The sequence below is a fragment of the Pagrus major genome, chromosome 4 (assembly GCF_040436345.1).
Source record: "Pagrus major chromosome 4, Pma_NU_1.0".
NCBI classification, from domain to species: domain Eukaryota; kingdom Metazoa; phylum Chordata; class Actinopteri; order Spariformes; family Sparidae; genus Pagrus; species Pagrus major.
Window position 1 is genome coordinate 34,829,883 of NC_133218.1, and position 27,535 is coordinate 34,857,417.

General features: G+C 41.9%; 2 protein-coding genes across 4 annotated transcripts in view; both read right to left on the reverse strand.

The window, feature by feature from the left end:
* adcy7 (adenylate cyclase 7) overlaps positions 1–2,965 on the reverse strand; it is a 52,414-nt gene extending 49,449 nt beyond the window's left edge. For all 3 annotated transcript variants that reach the window (XR_012178740.1, XM_073464161.1, XM_073464160.1), the window contains exon 1: positions 2,757–2,965. The gene's annotated coding sequence lies outside the window, so the exon portion shown is untranslated. The remainder of the gene's footprint in view (positions 1–2,756) is intronic.
* Positions 2,966–5,129: 2,164 nt separating this feature from the next.
* tent4b (terminal nucleotidyltransferase 4B) lies at positions 5,130–27,250 on the reverse strand. Its single transcript, XM_073464174.1, has 12 exons — positions 26,277–27,250; positions 12,977–13,100; positions 11,515–11,561; positions 10,235–10,355; positions 8,652–8,759; positions 7,856–7,984; positions 7,027–7,240; positions 6,748–6,874; positions 6,424–6,527; positions 6,110–6,327; positions 5,831–5,977; positions 5,130–5,581 (listed from the first exon to the last, which is right to left on the reverse strand). Exons 1-12 carry the CDS (start codon positions 26,873–26,875, stop codon positions 5,423–5,425), a joined length of 2,097 nt encoding a protein of 698 aa, XP_073320275.1. The 5' UTR covers positions 26,876–27,250; the 3' UTR covers positions 5,130–5,422.
* Positions 27,251–27,535: the final 285 nt, after the last annotated feature.

Below are 27,535 nucleotides of genomic sequence, written 5' to 3' on the forward strand. Positions count from 1 at the left end.
CTCGCTTGATTTTTAACCCTATGCATTTTTGTTCAGACACATTTGTGACATACATGTGATGAAGCTCTGCCCTCGCAGAAAAGCAGCTACTGGTAACCCCATAGACTACGTCCATTTACTAGGACAGGATTGACAAAGGGATTAGTGGTGTAATCATCCAAATGATACATACCCCCCACACATGCCATAGCTGTCATCCTTATGCAGATGGTGAGTCCAAACATACCGATGTGCACTGTATTATAGTGGTAAGAATGCATTTCTCATCTAATCCCCGGGTTTACACATTTTTCACTCTTCTATTCTTTCCAAGCATAAAAGAGTCTACAGAGCAAACAACCAGAGCTATTAGGCTTGAACAAACAGCTTTAATCAGCAGAACTGCATTTTCAAGTGAAGAAACACATGGCATGCAATGTAAAACCTCATGACTTCCTTTCATCCAGTGTCTAAACTACATGTCAATGTTGGGAAGGGTCCACTTTACAACTCCAGCTCAGGAAAAGTTGCAGCCAAGGAGCAGCATAAAACAATTCGAGTTGAGTTTTTTATATGCATTTTGGCCTTTCATGTACATATAAAAGGGCATTTTATGTCACTGAAAATAGACCTTCCAGGGTGGATGTTATTGCCTACAATTCAAAAGGAAAACTAAAAGTATGGATTTAGTTGAAGCTAAAATATCGTATTGTGGAATTGTGATGCGAGTGCGAGCGGCTCAATAATTCGACAATTAGACATGCAGGATAATTGTCTGCATAGTTTATGTATGGTTGTTTGGCAAAATCGAACGATTATAATATCTTTCTGTTGGTTGAATTTGTACATTCACACTGGTGAAATCAACAATCCTGCAACACTACATGCATAAAAAATGTTGGACATTGCTGGGTTGATCAAAAACATTAACCCATGTGAAGCGTTGTCTATTTGGAAAAAAAGTTGGGCTCTTGCATCTATAACAACAAAATGAGCCCATATTAAGGGCTGCATAATGAATCGAAATGTAACTGAAATCGTAATTTTGCTACGTCACGTTTGCTAAATCACAACAATCACCAATTGTTTTTGTAAAAGATAAAATGTGTGATAAAACAGCATTATAATGAAGTGCTGTAGTGCTGCAGAGATGCCTTGACCTAGAAATCTTGTTCTCCAGATGTTTGTTTGGTTCAGACCCCATCAGAGGTCGCAACATCATGATTTTTAAAGAAAATTAAAATTGTGATATAAAAACAATAATTCCCACAAATTGCAAATCATGTCAAAATGATCGCAATATGATTTTGTTACCATATCATACACCTCACTGATAATATATTTACCTTCAAGCTAGCCATAAAAATGGCTCCCAACACCCACTTTAAAGTGCTGCAATAAATAACAGTATACCAGCCATTTCAGGACGATTTCTTCAATTCAAAGTAGTTCGAACTAAAGTTGTTGACAGTGAGGTCTGTGGATTTTCCACAGTAATTTATCAGCACTGTGGATGCCATTAACAAAATTCAATTCAAACCTGTTTATTGGGATTGCGGCAGAAATCTGAGAACTGGACGTTGGAAAATCTGGGCAGACATTACTCTTTTTTTTTTTTCCAAATCAGGTGAACTGGCCATTTAAGTTTAATGATCCTTTACTTTGGCTTCATTAAAAGCAGCTGACTTTGCATTCCCACTTCATCTCATGGCACAGCTCCACAGTTCAAGTAACAAGCTCAGCGGTTATAAATCCAAGTCAAACAAAAGTTGACTTTTAAAAACCATCTGTGAAGCGAGAAACTGAAGAAACTTTTATAGTCCGACGGTATTTCTATTGTTTCAAAATCTCTTGTTTTATGTGGCAGTTTTCTAGAAACACATTAAAATGACTGGTGACTCTGAAATGAGAGGGTGCAGGCGCTCAGGCAAGAAGCGCTTGTCCAGTTAAATCACATGAGCACAGTGTTCTTGGAAGAGATAAACTCTTTCAAGTCAGCATCTTAGCAGCAGCACTTTTACATACTTTAAGAAGAAAAGGAAAAAAAATCATTTCCTGTGCTCAAAATATTTTGGGGTCAGGCTTAGTAGGAGGGACACCGAGTCAACAACAAAAGATAAGATGAGCAAGATGACTGGTAGGCTAGATTTCACTGCAAACACACACAAAAAAAGACTCATTTGACTGGGTGTACTAATGCAAACTCATCATAGCTTCACTTTATAGTCTGCTGAATCAGGGATCATTTCTTTTAGGAGACACACATGTGTGATTCATAAGAAAACTGACAGAGGGGTTCAGCTCAGACTTCTCAAAGTTAAGCCCCTTTAATGTAGCAACTTGTAAACGAGGATGTGTCACGAAATTAACTGTGAAGCTCACGGTGAAATGGGGCAGATCAATTGAGGTGAGTCAAACAGCCTCTTTAGCTAACAGCTTGGTTTACAGCTAGCTTAAGGAGCAACCCGAGGACTCTCAACAGTGGGTGACACGAGCAGCCCAGGTGAAAAACAGCGGCGTGAAAATGCTCTAAAATACCGAACAATTAAAAAAAAAGATGCTGTTACATGTTAAATTGTTTTTATCTTCGACCCCAACTCTCAGGCTCTTGACATAAGGTGGAAACTTTTGAGCCCCGTCTTCAAAAAACCCGTCTTTTGTCCTTTAACGGAGCAACAATTAACCTTTTCCTTTTTAGCTGCCGCGAGGTTTTTAAAGGCTGACAAGTTTCATCACGAGCCATTTGATTTTCTAGTAAAACAAACTTTCAGTCTTACCTGAGCTTTTTTTTTTTTTTTTTTAAATCAAGTCCAGCGTGGATAAGACCCGCACAGATGAGCTGAGCTGTGCGGTGCAGCGCGTGTTGTGGTCCCCCCGTGCTCCTCTCCCCAACTGTCAGCCCGCGCGCTGCTCCGAGCGAAGACGCCCCTCCTCCATTGCTGTCAAACACGCACACGCGCGCGCCTACCAACGCTCTCACGCACGTTTTTTTTTTAATTTTTTTTTTTTAACATTTGCACCGCACGTCACCTTAAATATGGCATTATGTGGACTTTAAAGACAAGAGGAAGGAGTTAAAAAAAAAAAAAAAAAAAACACATCTCAACAGTTGTTTTTTGTTTTGTTTTTTTAAATTGTACTGTTTTTATTGCATGAATTGTAAATAGCTGCAGAGAAACAACGTTTCAGATGAGTACAGTTGGGTTTGAAGCCTTCCTGCAGTGAAGAGAAATGGTCAGTGGACATTCAAAGATGGCACGGCTAACTTCGTTCACCTTTCTCCTCGTCAGTCTACCACAAGACCAGCGCTTATATACTGCATTTAAACCCCGCAACTGTAGCACTGAGGAACAGGGGAGGTGGGTGTGGGGAGGGCGGGAAACCGTACTTTTCAACTTCGCAACACCCAAGTAATCGCAAGGACTTTTATCAAATGTGCTTCACCGGTCTCGACACAGGAGATTCAAGTTGCTCAGCAGCGAGCGTGACATCCTGTAGCTGCAGTACAGTAACGATACATGATGTAAGGTGGCTGTTATTGCTGGCTCCTTGTTTGTTTTACTGTGGGGGTGATTTTTTTTTTTTTTTAATCTTTTGTCACATTAGGAGAGAGACAATAAGAGGTTTGTGGTGTGCTTTGGTGTGTTACTCCCTCCAGCAAGCACTCAGCTTGACAGGTTTTTCTATGTGCAGCTGCTCATTCAGTGGAAGTATCAGGATATTAATCAGTCAATCGACAAAAATAACGCAGAGATAAACCAAAAAAAAAAAAAAACACACCAAAAAGAATAAAAAAATGCAGTATACAAGCTCAAATTCTGTGGGTTCAGACTTGGAGCGATGACTCCATCTACAGGTTAGTTGTTGTACTGCAATGACAATAGGGGGAGGATTGACATATTTGAAGTGTGTGGTCCTGTGATAGTTTATCATATAAAATAAAAAATCAGCTCCCTTTTAAAGTAGACCAGCCACATATTAAAACGAAATTCTCACCGAGAACTTGTAAAACGGTCTCTCAAACCTTCCAAAGTAACTTGGTCACTCAACTGCCACTGAAAAGAAAAAACAAAAAAAAATCCCCAATGAAATAATAAAGGTGGTATTTTACTGTACCTGAATATACCTGTTCCCACCCCACCTCCCCGCAACGGATCCTATTTCAAATATAGGACTCAAAGATATGGGCCCTAATGTTAATAATACATATATCCATACTATGTTCATATAATTAATAAAAAATAAATACATTTAACAAATACAAATGATTTCGCAGTGGGTAAATTACCAAAGAAACAGATTATCACCCACAGTTGTATTGTTAACACATCTTTTTTTTTTTTTTTTTCAAGTGTCGGATTTCAGAATAAAATCATTATCACCCCTTATTAATTTAAACCTGTAGTCTTAAAGCCTCTACACTGGTGTGGCTGTGCTATTGAGCTGGGTGAGAGGACAGGCTCCATCCAGTCGTCTATAGGGCTGTATGTGAGCAGTGGCTCACTAAAGGCTAAATGTTAACACTGTAGCAAACTCACAGAGAGCAACCAGGAGTAAAAGTAGATGCTGATGATTTATGTTGTTGGCAATGGGACCCGAACCAGCTGTTGGCTTTGGCCAGAAAGCTGCGGGCACAAGATGTGCACGTTTACATGTCTTCAATCGGTATATCTTGTAAAAAGGTAATATGAAACATTTCTTCTTAATTGTATTTTTTTTTTTTTTTTTTTTACCTTTTTCTACTTATGCGTTTTTTGTACAAATCTTTGTATAACCTGTTTTTAGACATAACAAAACAGATTAAACCAACAGAAAAATCAACCAACGAAAAAAAATCTCATGCATAAGTTATGTCCCACTCTTACTGATTGCATTTGTAAGTTACCATCTTTAAAATCTGTGCACATTTGTCTTCAGTTCAACATAACATTTTTCTTTTTGTACATTATAAGCCATTTGCCTTTTTCTCCTTTTTTTTGTTTTTTTTTTGATAAAATTTTTGATCCTATTTTCCAGCCAGCAGTTCCAGGTATTGCTCCAGAGTTGATCCAGACACCCGACCTGTCTATTCCTGTACAGCAGGAGGCGCAAGAGGCATGTTGTGTAGGTGCTGGCTGTGAGGAGGACAAACCACTCCGTAAAAGAAGCTGTTGGGAAGCAAATGAGCATTTTATCCTTTGTGATTTCAGTTTAGGTCCAAGAAATTAAACCCCATTTCCTATGACAATTCTTTTTTTGTTCTTTTTTTTTTTCCTGCTAGAAATCGTTGCTCGTCACCCCGAAAAGCTTGACAGAGAGACAGATACTGTAGATGTTTTATACTTCTAACAACCTCCCGAGGCTGGAGTCTGGCAGCAGAAGTGGGACAGGACAGTCAGTCAGTTGCAGACAAGGACGGGGGTTGGGGTTGGGGTCCGAGGGGCGGGGGCAGGCGAGGTCACCCCTATCTGCAGAGGTCTTCCTGTGTAGAGTCTCGCACATTTTTCCTCTTCTTGCTGTTGCCCTGGTGGTGTGGCTTGTTGCTCGGATGACTTTTGGTGCTGGAGGAGGAGCTCTGCTGCCCGTGGTGGCCGCTCTTCTGGTGAGAACGGGACATCCTGGCCTGGAGAAAGAACACGCAGAAAAAAAAAAATCTGTCCAGTATCTGAAAGGTTTTCCTTGGGAATTCAACACAGTATACTACAGGCAGATAGTGGTGGAGAAATATGATAAAATTGGTATCTTTTATAGCTCATTATCAAGCATACTTCATAAGAAAATAACACAAAACGTTCCAGTTTTTCTGTCTGTTTATTAATGCTGTGGTGCATTATGTGCTCTAAGTGTATGTATGATGTAAAGCTGAGCGTACCTTTCCCCCCTTGTTGCTTCCAGATGGAGTGCTGGTAGTGTGGCTCTGTGTTCTGTGATTGTTGACGACGGCAGACTTTTCTCTGTGGGCGCTGGAGCCCCGGCCAGGCTGCTGCTTGGCCGTCTTACACGGCGTGCCATCAGAGTCCTGGGGAAAAACCAACAAAAATAGATGACTGAATAGTCACTCCAAAACAAGAACATTTACTCATGTAGCTTCAAATGATACACATAAATGCAAGAGCACAAAATTTAAGGGCTCTGCGTGTGTGTGACTGACCGCATCGCTGGAGCTGGAGGTTGAGGCCGTGGAAGAAGGCGACAGTGGAGAAGAGGAGGGAGTGGAGCGCAGTGAAGGCGATGGAGAGGAAGAGTTGGAGGAGGTTTTGCTGTTTGGGGGCGACGTTTGAACTTCAACAACATCGTCATCGTCATCGTCCGGAACATTGTTGTTGCACTCATCGAGCTGCTGGGACTCAAACAGCGTGACGTCATTTTCTACAGAAACAAAGAGATTTTAGTTTCAATAAGACTGTGAAAATCGTATGTATTGAGTGAAAAACAGCAAATAATAATAAAACGCTTTGAACGTACTGTTGAGTGGCAGATCATTCTGAGACGGGCTCCCCCAGTTCTTTCGGATCCATTCCCTGTATTCATCCACTTCCTGCGTTACTCGGATTATTCGGCCAAGTATGCTGTGATAGGATAGAGAAGAAGGTATACCTGTTACACCGGTGTTTATACAGCAGTCTGAGAGTAAATGTAATGTGAATAAAAACGTAACAACAGCAACTGAAATACTCCAATTTTAGAGTTGACATTATAAACAACCCTGACAGCACATGCCTAATTATTGCAATAATAAACTGACTGCGTTCGATCATCACAATTTCTTCACTTAGCGCCTCGTCTCACCTCTCAGTCTCGTTATTGGGATAGTACTTGGCGATGGGTGACACAGCGTGGCTGAGCACCACGTAGGCGTAGTCAAATGCATGCTTCACCTGCATGGCACCGTATGAACTCCGACCGACATCGTTGTCTGTTGGACAAAAGACAGATGGACAACTTGTATAAAAGATGACAGCCCGACCAAACATGCCAGTCCAATATCTGGGAAGGGAATTGAAATGTTGACCTTTTGAGGATAAGCACACCTTCTAACCCTTTATCTTTTGTGTTTACTGGTCTTACCTGGCTGCAGTGGGTCCTCAATGTAGAGCATGGAGGGCCTGTAGCCATCCATCATGTTCTTCTGGACCTCATCTTTGGCAACGTAGCAACCGCCATCTTTTATCCTGATACCCGTTTTCAGGTAGTTGAAGTGGCGACCGTAGAGCTCGAAGAATTCGATGAGCAGAACACCGATGTTGATGTTGGGACTGCACACATCGTCCCTGTAGTGAAGCTGGAAAATACGCAGTGCAAGGGGATGTCAGGATTGATCCGAAGTGAGTGGGAATTCACTCACTGAGATTATCAAGTCACTGATGATGTCACTGATCACTAGGCTATGTTCAGACTGCAGGTAAAACATATTTGTTTCTGAAATCAGGTTTGAAAGACAGACTGTTATTTCTAAGTGGTCAGATCGGAGCTGTGCACCTAGACAACATCAACAGATGGGCATGGGTTGCTGTGGTAACAACGTAGGCATCTGTCATAACGTATGCTGCTGACGTAGCTTGAGAAACAGAAGCCTAAGAAAATGAAAGACACTTTGAAATACGAATCTTGAATCGCATTTCAAACTACCTCCAACTTTTACTTTTGTTAGCAATGCCAGTAGTTTGGATCTGTTTTTTAAAAAAAGTTGCATTTCATTTTTTTGCTGTCCAGACTTCTAAAATCAAATTTTTTTACACTGCATATGTTGCTGTCGCTCATTGTTTATGTGCAGAATAATGGATATTTTATAATATCATTCAGAATTAGAACTGTATTTAAAATAAACACTAAGAAAAACAATAAGTTGATATAAACATTCAGAGCTCTTGTTAATTAATAACCAAGTCAATCTGACCTGCAGGAAGCTGACAGCCATGAGAAAGAGACTGTAGGAGCCGATTCCACCGGTGAAAACTTCATTGAGGTCCCTCTGAAGTAGGAACTGCTTCAGGACCAGAACCAGGTAAGGCAGCACAGGGTATTTCTACAGGACAGAGGACAGACACAGTATGGACATAGTGAGGTACAGATTCTGATGTCTACAGCGCCCTCCAGAGGAGGTATTTAAAGTCAAGTCCTGGAGTTTTTGCAGCCTGTCCTGCTAATCACTTAAAATGTTCCTGTTTTCTACTTTTGTGAGCAATGCCAGTTCACAACACATTGAGTTTCCATCAAGCAGTGCTTTTGATTCAAATTACTTCCTGTGATGTGATTAAATGTTTGTTAAAAAAGTACTATTAAAAGCTTTAGATGCTACTAAGAAACTCTTACATTCTAAAATAACACCTATATTAATTTGTTTTTGAATATTGTAAGTTGGATACCATTCAGATTTCTACATTTCAGGCATCTTTAAAACCTGAGAGAGATGTGAGAAATTTGTAGGAAAGCCAAAGGCAGTATTTGAGGCAATGATACCAACTGTAGAGCCCAGAGGCAGAGCTTGTAAAAATGTTTCCACTTCTGTGCTTCAGACTAGGTAAAGTCTAAGTCAGGTAAGCTGCAGAAATGCTCAAACAATTTACACTTCAAACAGCAACAACAGTGGCAACAGGTGTTAATAAATAAGGTTCTGTATGCCACGGATACAGGAAAAACACAATACAGGAAAGACATTTTATAAACATTTTATAAAGTGTTACAAGCCATACCTCTTTGAATTCCTTGATGAGCCAGGCAGCTTTAACACCACTCTTCACATTGAAGCTGATGTCCACTTTGACCTCAGTGAAGGAGTCAGTCAGTTTGATGATGGGAACCTGGGAACACACATATGATACAGATGCTCATACTGGACCGGATACAATCAAACAATCACATGCTTGGCTCAAGCATCTCCTGACATTGTGATGTAGGACAGCTGTAAATAAACCAAGTCTATTGTAAGCCTGAAAACATAAACACACATGCACAATCATACACAAACCCACCTATACAGATCTAATCCTTAACTAAACTCCTTGAGCACTGATTTAAAGTGCTCATCAGCTCTTAAAAATGCCAAACTAAAGTTGTACTTGGACCACAAAAAAAGGCTTTATTCAAATCCTTTAAGTCCTGAAAGAAAATAAATTCAGAGTGAAAGGAAAATCTAATCTATGCACAGTTTTAAAATAAACAAATCACAAACACAAGGTTGGCAGTGGTTTAGCTACTCAAGTCATGCCAAAAAGAATTTTTTGGCATTAACCTTGATGCAATGTAATTATCTGTGAACATGCCTGAATACAAGACATGCAGAGAAACCAGTGTCGTCAGATCTGTCACAACTGCTTCTACTGACGTGTTTTACAGCCCATAAAACTGACAACTAACATCAAACGACCTGAGTATGACCGTCAACACAATGATTAATGACTGAAACAGATTGTTGACAGTTATTAATCATTCAATTTGTCACAAGGATTATCACAAATTAAATCCCAGCCAAAAAAAGACACATCTTTAAAAGAGAACTCCACTGATTTAGCATTGCACTTGCATTGCAAAAAAAAGATCAAAATTGATGCCGCAGAACCAAAGTTACTGTCATTTTATACGCCTATGCCCCCACATGACCAACAATGACAATCACCTGCCAACAGCGATATGATGGTTACAGCCAATGTAGCCTCTAACTGCTAGCCTCAAATGGTGACTGTCTATTTCATTACCACTGACAGCAAAACATTTAAAAGCAGAGAAGTGCAATTTCTCTGAAATTAATGTGCAAGCTTCAATCATGTAAAATAACAGTTTATTTTAATGGGAATAGCTAAGGAAAACTGCAAAGAGTCACAAATTTTAGGTTTCACAAGTGAATTGAGAGAAGTGAGATGAGCACTGGGGCAGGGCGATATGGCCTTAAAAAAATATTGGGATATTTTAGGCTAAATTGCGATATATATCACAATATTTTTGACAAAAGACTTCCATATCGATATTTTGACAATATTGTAGGGATGACTATTGGTACAAAATATAAACACAATGAGAGTTTTGATAAATAATCGTTAGTAATGCGGATATAATGACAAAGGCAGGTATTAGAGCCCATAGAATAGTCTAGTAAATACAAAAAATTACATCACTTTACAGCCTTTTAAACCAAGAAAAGACAACATTTAACCATATCCAAAATCTGAGATGATATATAGTCCCAAAATCCTGAAAACTCAACTAGAAAACTGCTATACAACCGACAGAAATCTAATCTTGCAACACTATGCACACTTGCGAGTGAGTACCATCTCACCGTGGCTTTGTCCAAAACCTTGATGGAGTTCTCATCTGCAACATTCCTCTTCCTGAGAGCCTCTTCCAGCGTCCAGAGTGGGAGAGTCTCCCACTTCCCAAAAACGACCAGGTCAATATCACTATTGGGAAAGAGAAATAATAGAAAAAACTTGTTGAGACTGTTTATATAAAACGCACATGAGCATCTCATACAACAGCACACGGGTCATGGAAACACGAACAAATAGAAGCACAAATTACACACCGTCCTAAATGGTTGACCATTAACAAAGACGCTTTTCTGCTGTAAATACACCAACAACTGGTGTACAGACCAGTCTGTGAGTAACTGCGCACAACTTTGACATTCCTGTGAGTTTGCTTTGAACTTTATGACTCTTCTCTACTTGTGCTACAGTTGCATTATGTTTTGACATTTACCTGTGACGCAAGACCACCTTAACTGATGCCTGAGTACAACATCCTGTCAATTCAAAATTTTCTTTGGATTGCATTGTCGTAGGCAAACAAAGAGATTACACAGAGGATGCTAATACCTATAATTATATTTGCCTCGAGGTTTGTTTCTTCTTTTTTTATTATTTAGTTTTCCTACATGAGTTGTTACCATAACTTCTTCTTCCTGTTCATCTAAAATGAAACTAATTTTTAAATATGCTCCACATGAAAGCTTACTGCAGACAGGTGGCTCTGCTTCCATCTCGTGGATGAGTAATTTGCAACTTCAGTCACAGCTTAAAGATGCCAGCCCATGTGTACGTGTAGCAGCGCTATGTGTTCACTTCACACATTGTTACACACAAGCCTTCACTACAAGACACGCATGCACAAACACATAAACACAGTGCAAATTATCTGTGCCTTGTTACTTAAATACAAGCAAATACACCCTTTTGTTTTCAGAATAAGAGAGGCACATCACCCACAGACATGCATGCATCCCCAAACAGATTAGTCCCATTAAAGTGCTCAGTATAGTATCAAAAGTCCACTAATCCAGGTGACTTGTCTGTGTGTCAAGCAAGCAAGTATTTCCTTTGTGTGTGTAGGCGGTTGTGCGTTTCTGCGTGTGGCTGTGCCAGTTGTAGGCCTTGCTCAGAGTTAAGTTTTAAAAAAAGGTGCAGGATCAGCTGTGCTAAAAATTACTAAACCACTATATCCAAAGCAATTAAAGATTGTCTGGCTACACAGAGCTCGACATTTTGGAGAGGGCAAGTTCACAGTTCAGCTGAAAGATATAAAAGAGCAGCAGCTGGTTTAGAAAACCAAATGACTCACCTTGTTGGCAAATAAAGACCAGTGCTGAAACTCCCAAACACTTGGACCTGCAGAGATGGAACGCAGAGTTACACACCCTTCGTAAACATCGTTTGTTATCTTTTATTTATTTTGATTTACTATGAATTACATTAATTCATGCACATCCTGTAGAACAGCCAAAAGGTGTTCCAAGAAGCCGTCAATATAGCGTTCGGATTTTCCCACACTCAATTTCACTACAACAACCTGTTCCAGCTGCACAGATGTCATTATTCTAAAGCTTAGCGTCGATTTACTAACAAGCCCAAACAAACTCCAAAGGCGTGGCACAAGAACTACCCCATCAGGGCCTAAAGGAAAGTGAGTGTCGCTTCAATATTTTGAAACCACTTCAGCTGCACTGCAACTGAGCGATTAAAGACCAGGCGGCCTCAATGAAACAAGCAAATATCCTCTGTTTAATGTTGCATTGATGTGGACATGGGCTTTTGTGGAAATCAAAACTGGCAGGGTTTACAAAGCAAACACTGATCTCTTAACCTGCACACTATTCAGGTGGCCAAAACATCTTTAACCTCCGGCGCACAAATTGGCGTCTGAACAGAAATAGAAATAAGCCTTGACCCAACCTTTACTCCTTCAAACCACCTCCCTACATCCCACTACAACCAGTAGTATACACACTGCTTTACAGCCCAGTCACATGTCCAGGGCTAAGCTGATTGTAGAGCCATGTTTGCTAACGAGTGCAGAGTAAGTCCACAACACTTCTGTGAATGGTGACATAACAACAGGTGAGCTCTGTTTTATCTCATCTTGACATGCTTTCACTTGTGGCATGAGTGCGTCCGCCCCACTATGTGTTTCGAACATTGTTAAAAACCCAAACTGAACTGCGCTTTCATGGAGATTTTTTGGTTAAACTGGCCTAAAGAAGCTTCCATATATACCTGGCTACAGGAAACATTCATGAGTGTGCAATCACATTGAGTGAATGACCAGGTGGTCCTTGTTTACTCCACAGAAGTAAAGGAATAATACTGGCCAGGACTGGGTATTGTGCTCCTTAATTCAGGAACTGCTAAGCTCCTATGCACACTTTGAAGCACCCTGCTCTATCAGCAGGATCTACAGTATGTCAGTGGGTACAAGACTGCCTGAGGTGGCGCTGATAACATGACCCAAACGGAGTATGGTGTAGCAGGGAGATAACAGGAAACAAGATGATGCTTTATGCAAGGCTGAAGCTTATAGAAATTAGCTGGCTTGTATACAAACTGTGGCGATTGAGTGCTGTAACATACAGAGACCACTGTGACCCAGGGGGCAGGTTCACAGTACTCAAACTGTGCAACAACCACGGTGTTTCATGTTTATAAGTGACCAACTTCTTCACTGGTATACAAATCTATTCCTTTCTGCCGAGTAGAAAAATCCGAAAAAAGAGAAGTGAATAAAGGGGGTTGGGGGTGATGCTTACCTCAGCACTGGGCCACAGGTCGTGGATGACTCCCTTGATTCTGTCCACCACCTCCAGTCTCATCTTCTCTTCCTCCGGCCGTGGGGAGATGTAATCATAGAAGTCATTGACCTCCTCATGTAACCTGCATAGTACACAGAACACAAGTATTGTGAGAAGACTGAAAAAAATATGTTTGTTTTTTTTTGTCCTAATCGAGTCAATTAGATGTCCAGACTAGAGATGTTAATGATTAATCACCGTTTGGAATTTAACCGAATGAAAATGTATTAACTTACAATCAGAGATGGGCGCGAAAACATAAAAAAATATCCTGTTACAATTTACAAATACTTGTTCATCAAATATATCAAAATACACTTTACTGTCAATTAAAGAAATTGCCTTAAATTTGCATCCCTGATCCAGACCATCATAATTTCCATTTGGAGTATTTACAGCACACACATTTTAGTTAGCTTCACTTAACCATGCTGCAAATGGATGCTAAGCATGTGGGCAAAACATACACACTGCAGGTACTATCTATTTACACTCTCGCACGTTGATCGTAATAAGAACAGGTCAAACAGTACAGATTAGTGTAACTGATACCATTCTGTCAACAGAGTAAGTTAGTTTCAACAAATTCAAAACTAGTTTTAGCCATATTTTAACCACGGCACAGAGGGAAATGAACGCACCCAGGGCTTGTCATTGCCTTGGTCCAAATTGTGCACTCCCTGCTAGCAGAGCAAAAAAGTACATCATGCGATGCCAAGAGTGCCAACAGTCACTGCCACAGATACAGATGTCAGACAGAGTCACACTGACAGGACACAGCTAATAGCTGCATTCTCTTCTCTCTTCTCACATATTGACACACAAGACTCCAGTTACTGCAGGTAATCAGAATAAGCTGAGAGGTGTTCACACCTCACAATGGCAAAGTTGTGTCAAACTTTTCTCCTCATCTCTCTGCATGCCCAATAATCAAAGCGCTGAAGTCAAATTAATTGAGTTTGGTAATGGGGGGGTGTAATACCCAAGGTCAGTGATAAAAGTCTTGTGAATGAAGGATGACTGTGATCTCCAGACCCGCAGGAAAATTGATGCCGCAAATTATATATTTTAGCTGTACTTTTCCCCTCTGCAGTGAGAGAGAGGTTTCATTGAGCCAGGCAGCTGAACACAACCCAATAGATGAAGACTTTATGTACAAGGGTGACCCAAAGATATGAATTCATGTAGAGGCAGAATGAGAAGCAGGGTGCTGCAAAAACCTCAAACAGAAGTCTCTAAAAAAGAGCAGGAGTTTGTGAATACTTTCATTATCAGCTCTCCTGCGGAGCTACAGGTAGATCCATGCCCAGGATCCAAATCATTGGTTTTGACTGAATGTTCTGTTCTTATGGTAGAAATTTATAAGTCATCTAGAAGGTATATATCGGAGCACTCGGGCAATCACATGCATCACATTTCATATACATCAAGAAAATAATGAATCCTCCACACAGCTTTGCAGTATGAACTGACTCTTACTGTAGGGTTGGAGGTTAATATTTACTGAAAACCAGAAAAGACCTGGAGACGGTAAAAAAGGTGTAACTTTAGGCCCGTTATGGCACCAAGGGTTTCATCTTCCCAAAGAGAGCCAACAGCGTTTTAACATTATCCCAGACCAACTTTTTTCCTTTCTGGTAAAACTGTAGGGCTGAGAAAACAAAAACAGGAACCCCTGCTGCGACCCAGTGTTATGTTGGTAGAAAAAAACAACTTGTATGGGCGGGCTGAGCAAGGGTACCGCAGTTGTCCTTGGAACAGGTCGCTCTGCCCACATGCGCTGACCTTTTCACTGACCAGTTTTGTCTACATACACAGACGCGGGGGAAAGTCTCTGTGGGCGGACAAATAAGAACACAAACATGCAGGCACGCACACACAACAAGCATCTACACATGCACGTGTCTGACAAGGGTGTTGTTCTTATTTAGTTTCAGTTACAATCAGTTTTGTCACTGCTTATTTTCATTTGGCTTTCAGTTTTAGTTTGACCCTAATTCCAAGCCAACAGAACGCACCACTCAGGTAAGACAAGGGAAGGCGGACTCTGTGTTTACGTGAGTGAGGCTCACTATATATCGCCCAATAAGGTAACACGATGATTGAGCCTATGGCGCACTGATGAAAGCCATTGCATTTGCTGTAATACCAAAGATGTACACTGGGCGACGATGGCGACTTTCCTGGAAAATAATCATAAGCAGCGCAGTTAGTGACGCGTTCACCCCAGCAGTGGTTGGTCGGCCAGAGAGAATAGTTAGTTCGCACGCAACATAGCAGTTTTGTTTGCCCTGGTCTCTGCTACCGTTGGGAGTAAACGGTTAATGTTACTGTTAACAGTCATGGCCAAACAAACAAATAAAAGACAGATAAAAGCGCACAATGAAACTTTAAAAAAAAAAGGTGCAAATCGCGTTCATGTGGTGTTTTTATGGAGGTGTGGCAAAGCTGCCAACTGACTGACGTCACACAGGCGACTCTGGGCCTCTGGGAGATCCAAAAATACACCTGCAATTGCCGCTTCCGGAAATCTTCGAGATTGCCTCTTTAAGATGCTGACCATTTTATCTGCCCAGAGAATTCACATGTTTTTTTTGCTGCAGTTTACATTCCCCCAGATGCAAATATCGAGAAAGAGAAGAAACGTGAGATTTCTGATCTTAAATAAGAACACAGAGGAAAGCCTACAGATACATGGACGGGAAAAACAGTAGCAGCTACTAACACTGACTGACAGTAGTTTGGATTATGCCCCAAAGAGCACTGTGTGTGTCTACTGTCTGGGTTTTATGTAACAAGTACCCTTAACCTGACACAGTCAAAATTGACTGGGTTTCACCTTTAGTGCTTCTTAGGTCTCAGAGACTCAGTTTAGCAGAAGCCCTGGATACAGACGCAGCACGGAAAGGTTGCTGCCCTGCTAACCATGTAGGGAATTCAGTTGCATATAAAACTTTCTTCTCCCCCAGCCAAATGCTATCATGGTGACCTTAAAAAAAAAAACCCTCTAACCCCCGAGTTGCTGCAGCCAAATGCTTTAGTGAGGCTGTGATCAGTTCAACAAAAATTTTGTATTAAAAACAAGACATGAGGAGGTGTGCACATACTGCTGCACTTGCATAAGAAATATTAACCGGGGCAGCTAGTCTGAAGGCTTATCAGACAGCTAGACATTGGACTTAAGTTTTTAAAAGTATCAGTCATCTCGACTAGAGCTGGAACAAATTATTATTTATCGATTCATACGCCTATAATTTTCTCGATTGACCACTTCGACTAGAAAATGTCTGAAAAAATGGTGAAAAATGCCACAGAAAGTCACAGGAAATTGAGTTTCTATTTGCTGTATCTGCGTTTATGGCACAAAATGAGTGATTATCCCAGCATTACATGGGACATCCACCTTGTTGATTAGGTGTTCAAGTTCCACCCTTTTGTCTACTTCGTTTGGATGATACATGTGGCCAAATACCAAATGTTGCAATTCACACACCTACATTTTTGTTTTCTTGTAAAGGAAGAGGAGACAAAAAGTTTCTGTTTATATTTACAGCCCCTCCTCCAACATGGTAACTGAATTTTAATGACTAATCTTTTTTTCCCTGTGGACATTGCAGAGACTCCATCCTCCATCACAGAAAGATTAGGTTTCATTTCAGGGTAACGGAAACTCAGCAGCTACAGTCTGCATTATTACAGATACAACTTCAGTTTTGATTTTGTGGTCAAGGGAACACAGCTCTCTGTACCCGACACCTCAGCTCAAAGCTTAACACCAATTTAAGTTACCATAATGTGTTGTAATTGAACTGAATGATTTTATAGTTTGGGGTAATGAATGACAGCTTTCAAACTAGCTAAAAAGAGGACATTTGTCTGTGGGGATTATCTATCATAATCTTTTTCAGTTTGCTGTCATCATAAAGCATTATAATAAACTAAAAACATTTTCTTTTTGCAAAACCGGCATCCTCTACAACAGCAACACTAGGTTTCATTTCACAGCAAACAGGCCACTATTGCTCCCTTGTCATCACATGGTGGGAGCGACCACAGAAATCCCATCGTGTGCCCCACCTTCTTGGATCAAGTTTCATCTCAGTACTGTGCCTGCCCAGGGAGCAAATGGGTCCTTGGCACTGCTTATCGGATAATCCCACTTGCATATATCATAGTAATGTTATGTAATCTTGTGGAACAGGTTTCCACAAAGCTGAGTCTCCTAGAGGAGAAAGAAAAAGTTCTCTCGCCTCCTAAACCTTTTCTTCTTTTCCTATTTCTTATTCTCGTGTCACTGATGGTCGCCTTTGACGTTAGTTAAAGGCTTGACTCATTTTGGAGCTCATTACAATTTGCCCTGAATGTGTGACTAACATATGAATGACGGTTCTCAGGGAAAAGGCTGCTATGGAGATATAAACACGCTTCTTACATTGAGTCAGAGACACACTGAGTGTCACTGATCTGCAGACTCAGGGATTTGTGCGTCTTTTTTAGGTTTAGTCGTATTCACAACTGTACCAGTTTAGGGCTCCAACAAATGATTATTTTCATAATTGATCAATTGTTAGGTCTATACATGAGAAAACATACAAAATACACATCACAATTGACTAGAGCCCAAAAAACAGCTGAATATGTTTAGATTACTGCATGAAAAATTATTTCAACAATTTATCTATTATCAGAGTAGTTGCAGGGCTCCAGGGTGCAACTGTTCCAGGCACACATGTGCCCAAAAATCTGCGAAGTGTGACTAAACTATTTAATTGGTCACACCTATCATCACCTAGACAATATATAAAAATCTTTTTAACAAACACCAGCTATGTGTGGACAGTTGCTTTTGAATAAATATTAGCCTATAGACATATTTTCTACAGATTATTTTGTCAGCCTATAGCGGGACTTCATGTACTATACATCTTGCACATGTCATGTGCATGTCTGTGGGAGTGTTCGTGCATGTGTGAGACCACACCATGTACTGCTCCCCTCCCCTCCCACGTTCCATAAACAACAAGATAAACTCACAACCTCAAAGCATAATTCTCTGAATTTTGAACTGGTCTATTGACGATATTTTTCGTAATGAACATTTCTGCAGTGCCCAGCCTAGACCCAACATCATCAGTGGAGGTAACCAGTCCACCTGTTCCTGGTCCTAAGCTGCCTAATCCGGTAACATTTTGCCGTGCTGGCCCATGAGAGGACATGAAGAGAAAGTGAGACAGCGCCTGGGGGAGAGGCAACCCTTGGCCAGATCATCATAGTTTATAATGGACATTTAGGATTTAGCAATCTGATACACAAACCGATATAAAGTTAGGCGCACCAGAGCAACAAGTGTAAAAAGGAACCCTGAGTTGCAGATTCATTTTCCGCCGATTGACTAGTAAGTAATCAATATCAATTCCTGTGGCGAGGGAGCTGATTTTTAACTGAGCATAGCTGTCATAGCACTGCCACCAATGCTACATGTAGGTGTCATGTACTATTAAACAGTGGTGCACATTTTTTATGGCAGTTATGGGTATGACAACACAATGAGCTCATGATTTGGTGCAATTTACAATATTGCCCTCCTGTTTATCTGTTTTTATAACCTGCAGAAACAGTGCTTTTGTTCCACCTCTTTTAGCATAGCACATAACCTGGGTTTATGTATTTAAGTCATGATGCATGCCATCATGTTTTTGTATTATGAAATGTTTGATGATGAGCAACAGTGGGATCCTCAAACATCCCTACAGAGCCTCGACATGAAGGCACCCCAACGCCATGTCAGAGAAGCATAATTCGGCCTTGGCACAGCTGAAAGGGGGTGAAATCGGAAGAAAAATATGACAGCAAAGGTAAAAAAGAGAGGGAAAGTTCTGAAAATAAGGTATGAAGAATAAGGTGTGAGAGAAAAATGGGGAGAGAGAAAGAGAGAGAGAGAGAGGATTGGGTGTGGCGCTGAAATGCCTTCATGTGAACAAGAGCCATCTGTTAAGTTGGGTAGGATGAAGGAAAAAAGAGGTTATTGTTGCATCACACTGAGCACTACACACTGACTGTTCAGATATTTTTTATTATTACGGTACAAAGGTGTCTCGGTAGAATAGCGAAAGAATTTCATACTTAAAGACGGGTATGAAGATACAACATTCTTGTGTCAAGAAACACCTGCCTGAGACAGGTGATTGATGACCGAGCTCGATGCAATGAAGTGTCCCAGTGTTATGCATCAGATCAGATTGGTCGCGATGTTACAGTTTTGACCACCATATTGTCCCTGAAAGAGTCCCAACATCATGACCCCATTTTCGCACAGGCTTGAAATTTTTGGGCCATCCTTTGCAACAAAAGAGGGCAGTGTGTGTTATGCGACACTGCTCTGTCTAGGATGACGGGCTGGCCAGAAGGCAAACAAGTCAAATCACACACACACACACAGACACACACACAAAAACACACAGCTCTTCAGAATGAGGACAACCACAAACAGAGGCGGAGGCGGAGGTGTCGGTGTCTCGCAGATGGTGGATTCATTAATGTTTCATCAATGAACTGATCCGGGGTGCTAAGTGTTGGCCGCTGGGACAAAAACGGCTCCAGTTACACAGAAGTCCAAACACTGCTGACTGCTAGTGATGGTCATGCCTGAGTGATGCAGCGGGGAACTGTGGTCAAAACAGGAACAGCTGAGACTAAAAATATGGTAGTGCCAGGATACACACATTGTGTTGGTATTGGGATACTGTGTAGCGGTCCCGGAGTACCACACCACAGTGTCAACATCTGATAAGTTCTCAATTACAGTCATTTTCAGAACTTCCATGTTTATTGCCAAAGCTTTCTCAGAGTAACTTATTATTATTAACTGATCTGGAACCTGTGTAGATAGTAGGGCATTCACTTCTTGTTCAAAATTTAAAGTAGTGTGATGTGTAAAAATAAAAAGAAGAAAAAGTACAAATTGTACATTATGTTTCTACTCTATCAAGTAGTTTGTGTTGTAGCTCACAACTTCCTACAAAGTTTGTACTGCTGTAGATTGACTGCCAACAGGACAGTGTGGCTTCTCTGTGTTGCATGTTCAAGCCTTTAGCTTGACTGTGTTGTTTTGCTGTTAGTACAACATGTTTTGCTACAAGAGCGAGGTAAAGTTGCGACTTAGAACAACCTGTCTGAGCCCAAAATGACATCGCTTCAAAGTTAGTATCAATACAAAATGGGAAGAACAAGCACTTTTCACTTTCAAAATAAAATGTTCAATATTTTTAGGAAGTGTAGCATTTCCAGTGTCTCCCCCTTCACTGGGGTAACACTTGAAATATAAAGCTGTAACATTTTGGTACTAAACCACTAACACTGAAAAGGTGATTATATGGCAAAACTTAAATAAACATAGGCCATGACAAAAGGAAATTGTCTAAGCCCCATTGCTTTGTACACGTGCTGAGAAGGTCACAGTCTGAACACACGCTCTAAAAAAAAAAAAAGTGTGCTGTGTGTCGCTTGCTGACTGCATCAGTCTGGAGCATGGGAAGGGTTTCCATTGGACAGGAAGAGGGAAAAAAAGAAAAACACATTCCTCACTACACATGGGAAGGCTGAGTTATGGAGAGCCGCCCACACGTGCTGTTCAGAGTGGGCCTGTTTCACCTAGCGTCCAAATGACCAGCACGCAGGCTTCTCTCTCTGCTGGCTTACATGCTTTGGCTGCCAGCCAGCGAGCAGAGAAAGAGGGGAGAGCGTGGCATAGATGTCAAAGCCAGTAGACGCTGGAAGAACCACAAGTTCTAATAATGGCGCTCTAGTCACAGTGGTGCTATCTGGGTGCTAGTGCTGGGAGTCATAAATCTTCAAAAGACAGTGGCAATAAAGGGCAATAAAACCATAAGCCAGGGCTACTCATCAGTGAGCGATTAACCACACATTTCATTAGCCTGCAAGTGATGTTTTGCTTCACCACTCGAAACTAGCTGCCAACACCAGGCCGCTCTAAAATTAATAAAGTGCAGGCTGCTCTGTCATTACTACCATTCTGGGCCAATGACAGTGTCAGAAGAAAAGGACAGAAGCTAATGCCTTAGCATTCACAGGCAGGCTAGCAAAGCAATAAACGTGGGACAGTGAAGGAGTAAAGGAATATTTAACACAGGAGCGATGTGCCCTTGTGTACAACAGAACCACTCTAGAAAGTGTGTGGGTGCTCCATTTATAAAAGATTATGAATTGTACCTTGAGACAGAGGGCTCCAGACTAATGGCGTCCCATCGTCCCAGGGACGATGCAGGGAAAATGTGTTTAGGACAAACAGAGATCGCCCCCTGGACACCTCTGGGACGGAAGGGATTTTTGCATATGTACAGTGTTTACAAATGACAAACTGAAGTGAGTGCTAACTACATTGCAGTGCATCTTCTCATGCTGTTACCATCGTTATCCATCTCTACACCGTGCTGTGCCAGCGCTACTTACGAACTGACAACCGCAGCAAACATACAGCGTAGATTATTATACGTCGTAATTTCTGCCACTAGGTATCTCTCAATCAAAACAAAACATAAGACGCAGTGTGGGATCATGGGAGATGTCGTCTCCATTGTCAAGCAACCACTATTGCAAATTAAACTTTATGTAACTCAGGCAGAAATATTTACAGACAGTGCAATGTTTTTAAGTTTTATTCCAGTATGATAAGTCAATTTTACTGACTTCCTGCTTCACTCAGACTCGAAATTTATAGCAACAGGCGACCAACGAAACACAACATTACTTTGAATAAAATTACAGGTTTTTCTGGGCTGGATAAATTGTTGGAAACATTTATGATAATGTAAGTAGACAAGTCAGCAAAATTTAAATGCAGAAATGCTGCTCATTACAACACTGTCTGAAAGCTTAGATTACTGAACCGACTGATCTGGCAATTGGGAGCAACCAAGTATGTACGTCACGTACATACTTGGTTGGTCCCAATTGCCAGGTCCGGTCTGCTGACAATATACATTTTTCTTGCCATAACACGCCACTGGCCAGTTACAGAGAAAAACAACAGACCCATGTAGTAAATCCACCTATCACCCTGAATCCATTCTCTCACAATGCCTCTCTCTGTCATAAAATGACTGGAACTTTGCAACATTGCATCTTGCCTACACAATAAAAACCCACAACACCAGATCAGAACACAGTTCAGCCGGCCAGAAACGGTCCACAGCTCTCCCAGGCTACACTGACTTCCTGTGCCCATATAAAGAATCTAAATAACTGCTCTACACCACCAGAAAATTGGGTCTGAACACTCCCTTAGAACTCCCGATCCGATTGGACGGACTCTGAAGGGGCTCGGGTTTCTCTCTCAGAGGGTTGGCTTTGTTTTGTGGAAGTGAGGCCGTGTGGAGCATGTAAACACAGATCCCTCTCCATCAGGAGGCGGGCTGCTCGCTTGGACCGTCTCCGTTCCAGAAAGACTGGAGGAGCGTAAAACACAAATAAGCACATGCTTCTGACTCTCTAGCCAAACCCCATGACCAAATATAGTGTACAGATTGTCCCATGGAAAAATGCATCTGAACCTACTCCCACCCGCACCCTTTTTGCTACTTGCACACTTCAAATGCAACAATGACTCCCGGGTTAACCCTAACCCTAATCTTGCATTACAATCCTGCATCTTAAAGTGTGACACTAAAAAAAGGGGGACGCAGAAAATGTCAAACAACAGTCCGGTCACTAAATCTGACAGAAGAAATCTACTACAACAATTAGTTAAAGTATCGTGAAATATACATACACGTTGCAACACTGCTATGTTGCCTTAGTGCTTATCTCAGACACTGAGGTAGCTAGCCAGCATAAAGAAACCCAGCGACCCCAGCCACCCTGTCACGGGGCTTGGGAGTAGTACTTGATGGTAAAAGTGCCAATCAGGCATGACAAGCACGCCATGCGGCCCCGATGGGGTTTGCAAATACAACACATTGATGCTCATGAAGAAAATATTGCTCAACGCTACCAACCACGATGGGGAGGCTTACTGTAGGACCCTCCATTTGCCTGATTGAAGACATTGTATATGCACTATTACCAGCCGCGGAGCAGGATGTTATTTCTTTTCTATACGTCCCACATCCAGATTCAATCTCTTTAGCAACAACACATGTATAATGAGTGGAGATTTATCCGTGGAATTAACATAACAACAGCAGCTCTTATACCCACATGCAATATGTTGGTCTGTATAAGTGTATGTCGAAATACATTCCCCGTAATGCCACAGAGCATGCTGGCATTGAGAATTAGCAGAGTCTGGGTTAGACAGAGAGCCCTCAGTGGAGCCGAGTGTGATCGAGGCTCTGAGGTTCAGGTTCTGGTATTAGCAGAGCTAATCACTAAAGAATGTCCTTATGCAAACACAGAGCTTCCATATTACTATAAATGAGGATCAGCCAAAGACTGAGCTCCACGCTCTGGCGTTCTGCTTGTCTACACATGTCAAACCAGAAAGGGCTGGGGAGGGGGGGGGGAAATCTGTGCACCTAAAAGGTCTTTAAAACAGAGCCCCACCCACCAAAATATTTCTTCTCTATCATAATGCCTAAAAAAACTCTGGTGATGACAGAAGACCCCCTGGTGTAGTTCTACGTCAATAAATGTCTTGTGTGCATTTAACACGTGACTTATACTGTTGCCCAATGTTTGAGGACATGTTCTCTCATGAGGAACATGACACAGCTAAATGTACAGCACATGCTCTCTAATGAAGCAAATGTCACACTCACTGAAAGTTTATGACTCACTGACTTGAGTAGTAGTTCATGAACTACACATGAAGCATACGACAAAAGTTCACTTCAAATACACACTACGCCTTTCAACTGCTTTCACAATTAATTATCTCAGATTTCAGGAGCAATACCTGTTGACATTATGCAGGCATTAGTGCGCAGCAAAGAGTTTAAGTTGGATTAAAACAATACTGTATCCATCATCTGAATGACAAACACTCAGCCTCGATGGGTTTTTAAAAAGGTGGCTGCAAATAGTCGGTAAATTTCTCCAAGAACAGCAGCTGTAAATGGCTGTGTGACTTTCACTGATTAAAAAGTCATCAAAACATTCACCAAAACCTTTAAAATTACTCATGCAGCATGATTTACATATGCTCCTGCCATCTGTATGCTCAGTATGTTCCAAATCCACTTCCTCTGCGTTGTCCTGTCACACTAACATTGGGCATTGAGCTATACTTTGGCAGATCTATGTGTGTTTTGTAGGCAATTTGATTTTTTTTCCCAATATGCAAACTCGTCACTATAATGACGCGGTATTCCCAACGGAATTCAGGCCGATCACAGCTCCTTGCTACAAGCATTTTACAGCTACTACTCATACAAATCAGCACGTTAATGGTGAATGATTCACAATAATCATTTAGCTAGAGGGATTGCTGCCCCATCATTAATGAATCCTGGTTGGCCAACATTGTTAAAGAGCTGCGGACCACTTGAGTACATAAAAGCACTGGCCACACTCTTGTCCGTGTGCAAGTTTTCGGCTACCCTCCCTGACTGTAGCAGGCGCTGTGGACAAAAGAAGCGACTGTACTTTGACAAGAGGGTGGAGCTGGGAAGGGATTTCAGCAAACTGAAAGCAGCTGGTTATGCCGTGGTTGCATCTTGTCAATCCCTAGGTTACAACGCTCGAAAGCATATCCTGCTTTCTCGCCTATTTTACTCTAAACGGGATCGTAATGTTCAAAATCAATGTAGCGCTGCATTGAAGAAGACTTGAAACTAACGATTGAGACCATTAACCTATAAGGAAAATGTTTACCGAGGTTTAAAAAAAAGTGTATATCAAGTAAGAAGTACGGTCATTTTCTCATAGGTTTCTATAGACTCTGTTTTGCAACCAGTGTATTTGCCACTAAAAAGTTGGTTTATTACTTGCTCCTTCGTTCTTATCGTCTTTATGGACACATTTGTTTCCTGGTTGTTGGTGTGTTTTGAAAGAGGGCAGAAGAGGAAGTGATTATGGGTACAACAGACCAACGAGCCAATCATAAACATGAAGCCATGTGCAGCCACAGACTGCAAAGTTTTAAATGTCCAAAGTGCACGTAGCAATCGCAAAAATGCACAGGTGTGCAGGTGCTTTTGCAAGTTTGGAGCCTAGCATGAGAGGCATGCAACGGGCCTAAGACTTGTCATTCCACTATATTCCTCCGCCTTCATGTCCCGACTGTATTCTTGAGTCATTTAAGCTGGGTAATTACAATGCACAAATCCTAGCTTGTACATCATTTAGAGAGACTCCAGATGACTTTCACTCACAGAACTATAATCAAAAGCAGTTTGACAACTTTGGCAAACGCATAAACCGTGATTTCCTCTGAAATACTGCCAGCTTAATATCTGCGGGCTTCGGGAGGCTGGAGTCGAATCAATGAAGAGGCACACTTGTAAAAGTGTCATTCTTGTTTTGGGTGTCACCTTATTACCTCCTCGGTGCTCTCTGTTGGCTCACTCCATTTACACAACCTGTTGTTGACAGACCACTTCACCTCACCTAGAAGGCTACACAAGAAGTGCGCTGTGTTCCTTTATACAAATTGGTTTGTAACAAATTGCTGCCCAAATTAATTATTGGTTACAGTGCAAATGTGCAGTACATCTATTCCTCCACCTCCTAAATGGTTAACCTCCTGGTTGTTTAAACTGCATTTTGCATGGTGCCTATAAATATAACCCTGAATACAAATAGAATAACTAATCCATAGTTTGCTTCATAGTTACCTAAAATCCACTACTGTGTTCTTTCAAACTTAAAATACAGCTAGAAGACTTCAGCAGAGTTTTGTGCATCTTTTTGCATGTGTAAAATCAATTTCATTCCCTTTAATAGTCTGAATTAAAGATGATCTGCACATCTGATCCTAAACTTGCTGTGTTAACAATCGTGCTTTGAATTATGCCTGGTCATTAGTGGGGTAGACTCACTTTAATGGCTAATTTTTTGGGGGAGCCACCTATAACTTATCCAATCGTAGTTTCAGTGGGTGGGGATGAAAAGGTGGGTGGGGTGAGGCTGACAACCTCAGTCCTCTCTCTCTCTCTGTCTCTCTCTCTCCCTGCATGTCAGTTCAGTGTGCCTGCGTTGAAATGGCAGTAAATTAACTTGTAGTTTACAAGTGAGAGCCTCTGCCACCAAAACCAGACATCTTAATCAACTTTACCAAACTCTCTCTCTTTCTCTCTCTTACCCCATAATTCCTTCTGAGTAGTTCCTGACTTTCCATGGCGTGCCCGTGTATCCGTCATATCCTCCCGTGTTGGGGCCGCTGCCACTGTTCAAGAGGCTGGAATTGAATCCGAAAGTGCTAGCTTTGTTGTCTCTTTTCCTTTTGTTGGGGTGTCCGTCCGTCAGCCCCCTCCAAAGCACGGCGACCCCGCTGCCCTGCTGCTGCTGCTGCTGCTGCTGCTGCCCCCCTCCGCCGACACCGCCCCTGCCAGCGGCTCGGTTGTTGTGGTTGCTATTGGTTTCCAGTGGTATAAAGTCCCGCTGTTCCGCTATTTCTCCGTTCCCCATTGAGGTCGACATCCCCTGAGTCCTAGCTTCACCGCTACCGGTGTTTGAGTCAAGTGCTCCGTTTCTGCTGGTGAGGACGGCTCCCGGCGCTCCGTTGACGGTCGCTTTCAGGCTCGACGTGCTCTGAGATCCGGTGGTGGTGGTGGTGGTGGTGGTGTAGCTGTTATTTACATGCAAGTACCCGAGTCCCTGTGTCGTCTCCCAAATCTGCATCCACAGGTTGTTAGCCGGTCCACGTTGTTCTGGTTGAAACCAGGCGATTCTCGGATCCATCAAACGACACTGTAACGGCAATACGCCCCCCCAAACCCCACCACCGAGCAATGCTCAGCTCGCGTGCAGCTAGCCAGGTCGCTAGCTAACGTAGCTAGCCTGCTATATAGCCTCGTTATAGCCGCCGCTAGCTCAGGTTCTCCGCTGCCCCGTTACTTCTAGAATCCGGTAAAAACACGTTCCTCGGCAGAGACGACGCGCACGCTGTTGTCAAACAAAATCATCCACGGGAAAGTGCGACGAGAGCGCGAGTCAAGCGTTAAAAACACGGTGGCTCGGGCTCAAAGTTGAGGGTTGAAGACTGGAGGAAACGTGCAGCTGCTGCTTGTCGAAGTGCCTCTCTGACCCTTTCCTCCTGATCGTGGGTCCCTCAATGGCGGAGTGTACGGCGCCACTGCGCATGCGCGGAGCGAGTGGAGGAAGGGGGAGAAAAAAAAGGGGGCGGAGACATCGTTGTTACGCAACAGACAACTGTGTTTTTTTTTTGTTACGTAACAGCGTCTGATTTATTTTTCTTTCATCAAAGTGAAATGGACAAGGTGTTAAATGGATTTTCTCGCCAAAATGCTAAACCTGAGAGTTTGACTGTGCTAATGAACCCAGGTTAAAGCTTACACATCACAGGATTTTAAGAGGAAAACAAAACTCCCATGGTGTGTA

What these genes read in the sequence shown, in the direction of transcription:
- tent4b (XM_073464174.1), bottom strand. Translation starts at nt 26,875, where the DNA reads ATGGATCCGAGAATCGCCTGGTTTCAACCAGAACAACGTGGACCGGCT. An exon ending in AGGTTTTGGACAAAGCCACG is followed by an intron (nt 8,760 to 10,234) that starts GTGAGATGGTAC and finishes GTGTGTTCCCAG; the next exon opens with GTTCCCATCATCAAACTGAC. An exon ending in GAAGCAACAAGGGGGGAAAG is followed by an intron (nt 5,582 to 5,830) that starts GTACGCTCAGCT and finishes TTCTTTCTCCAG; the next exon opens with GCCAGGATGTCCCGTTCTCA.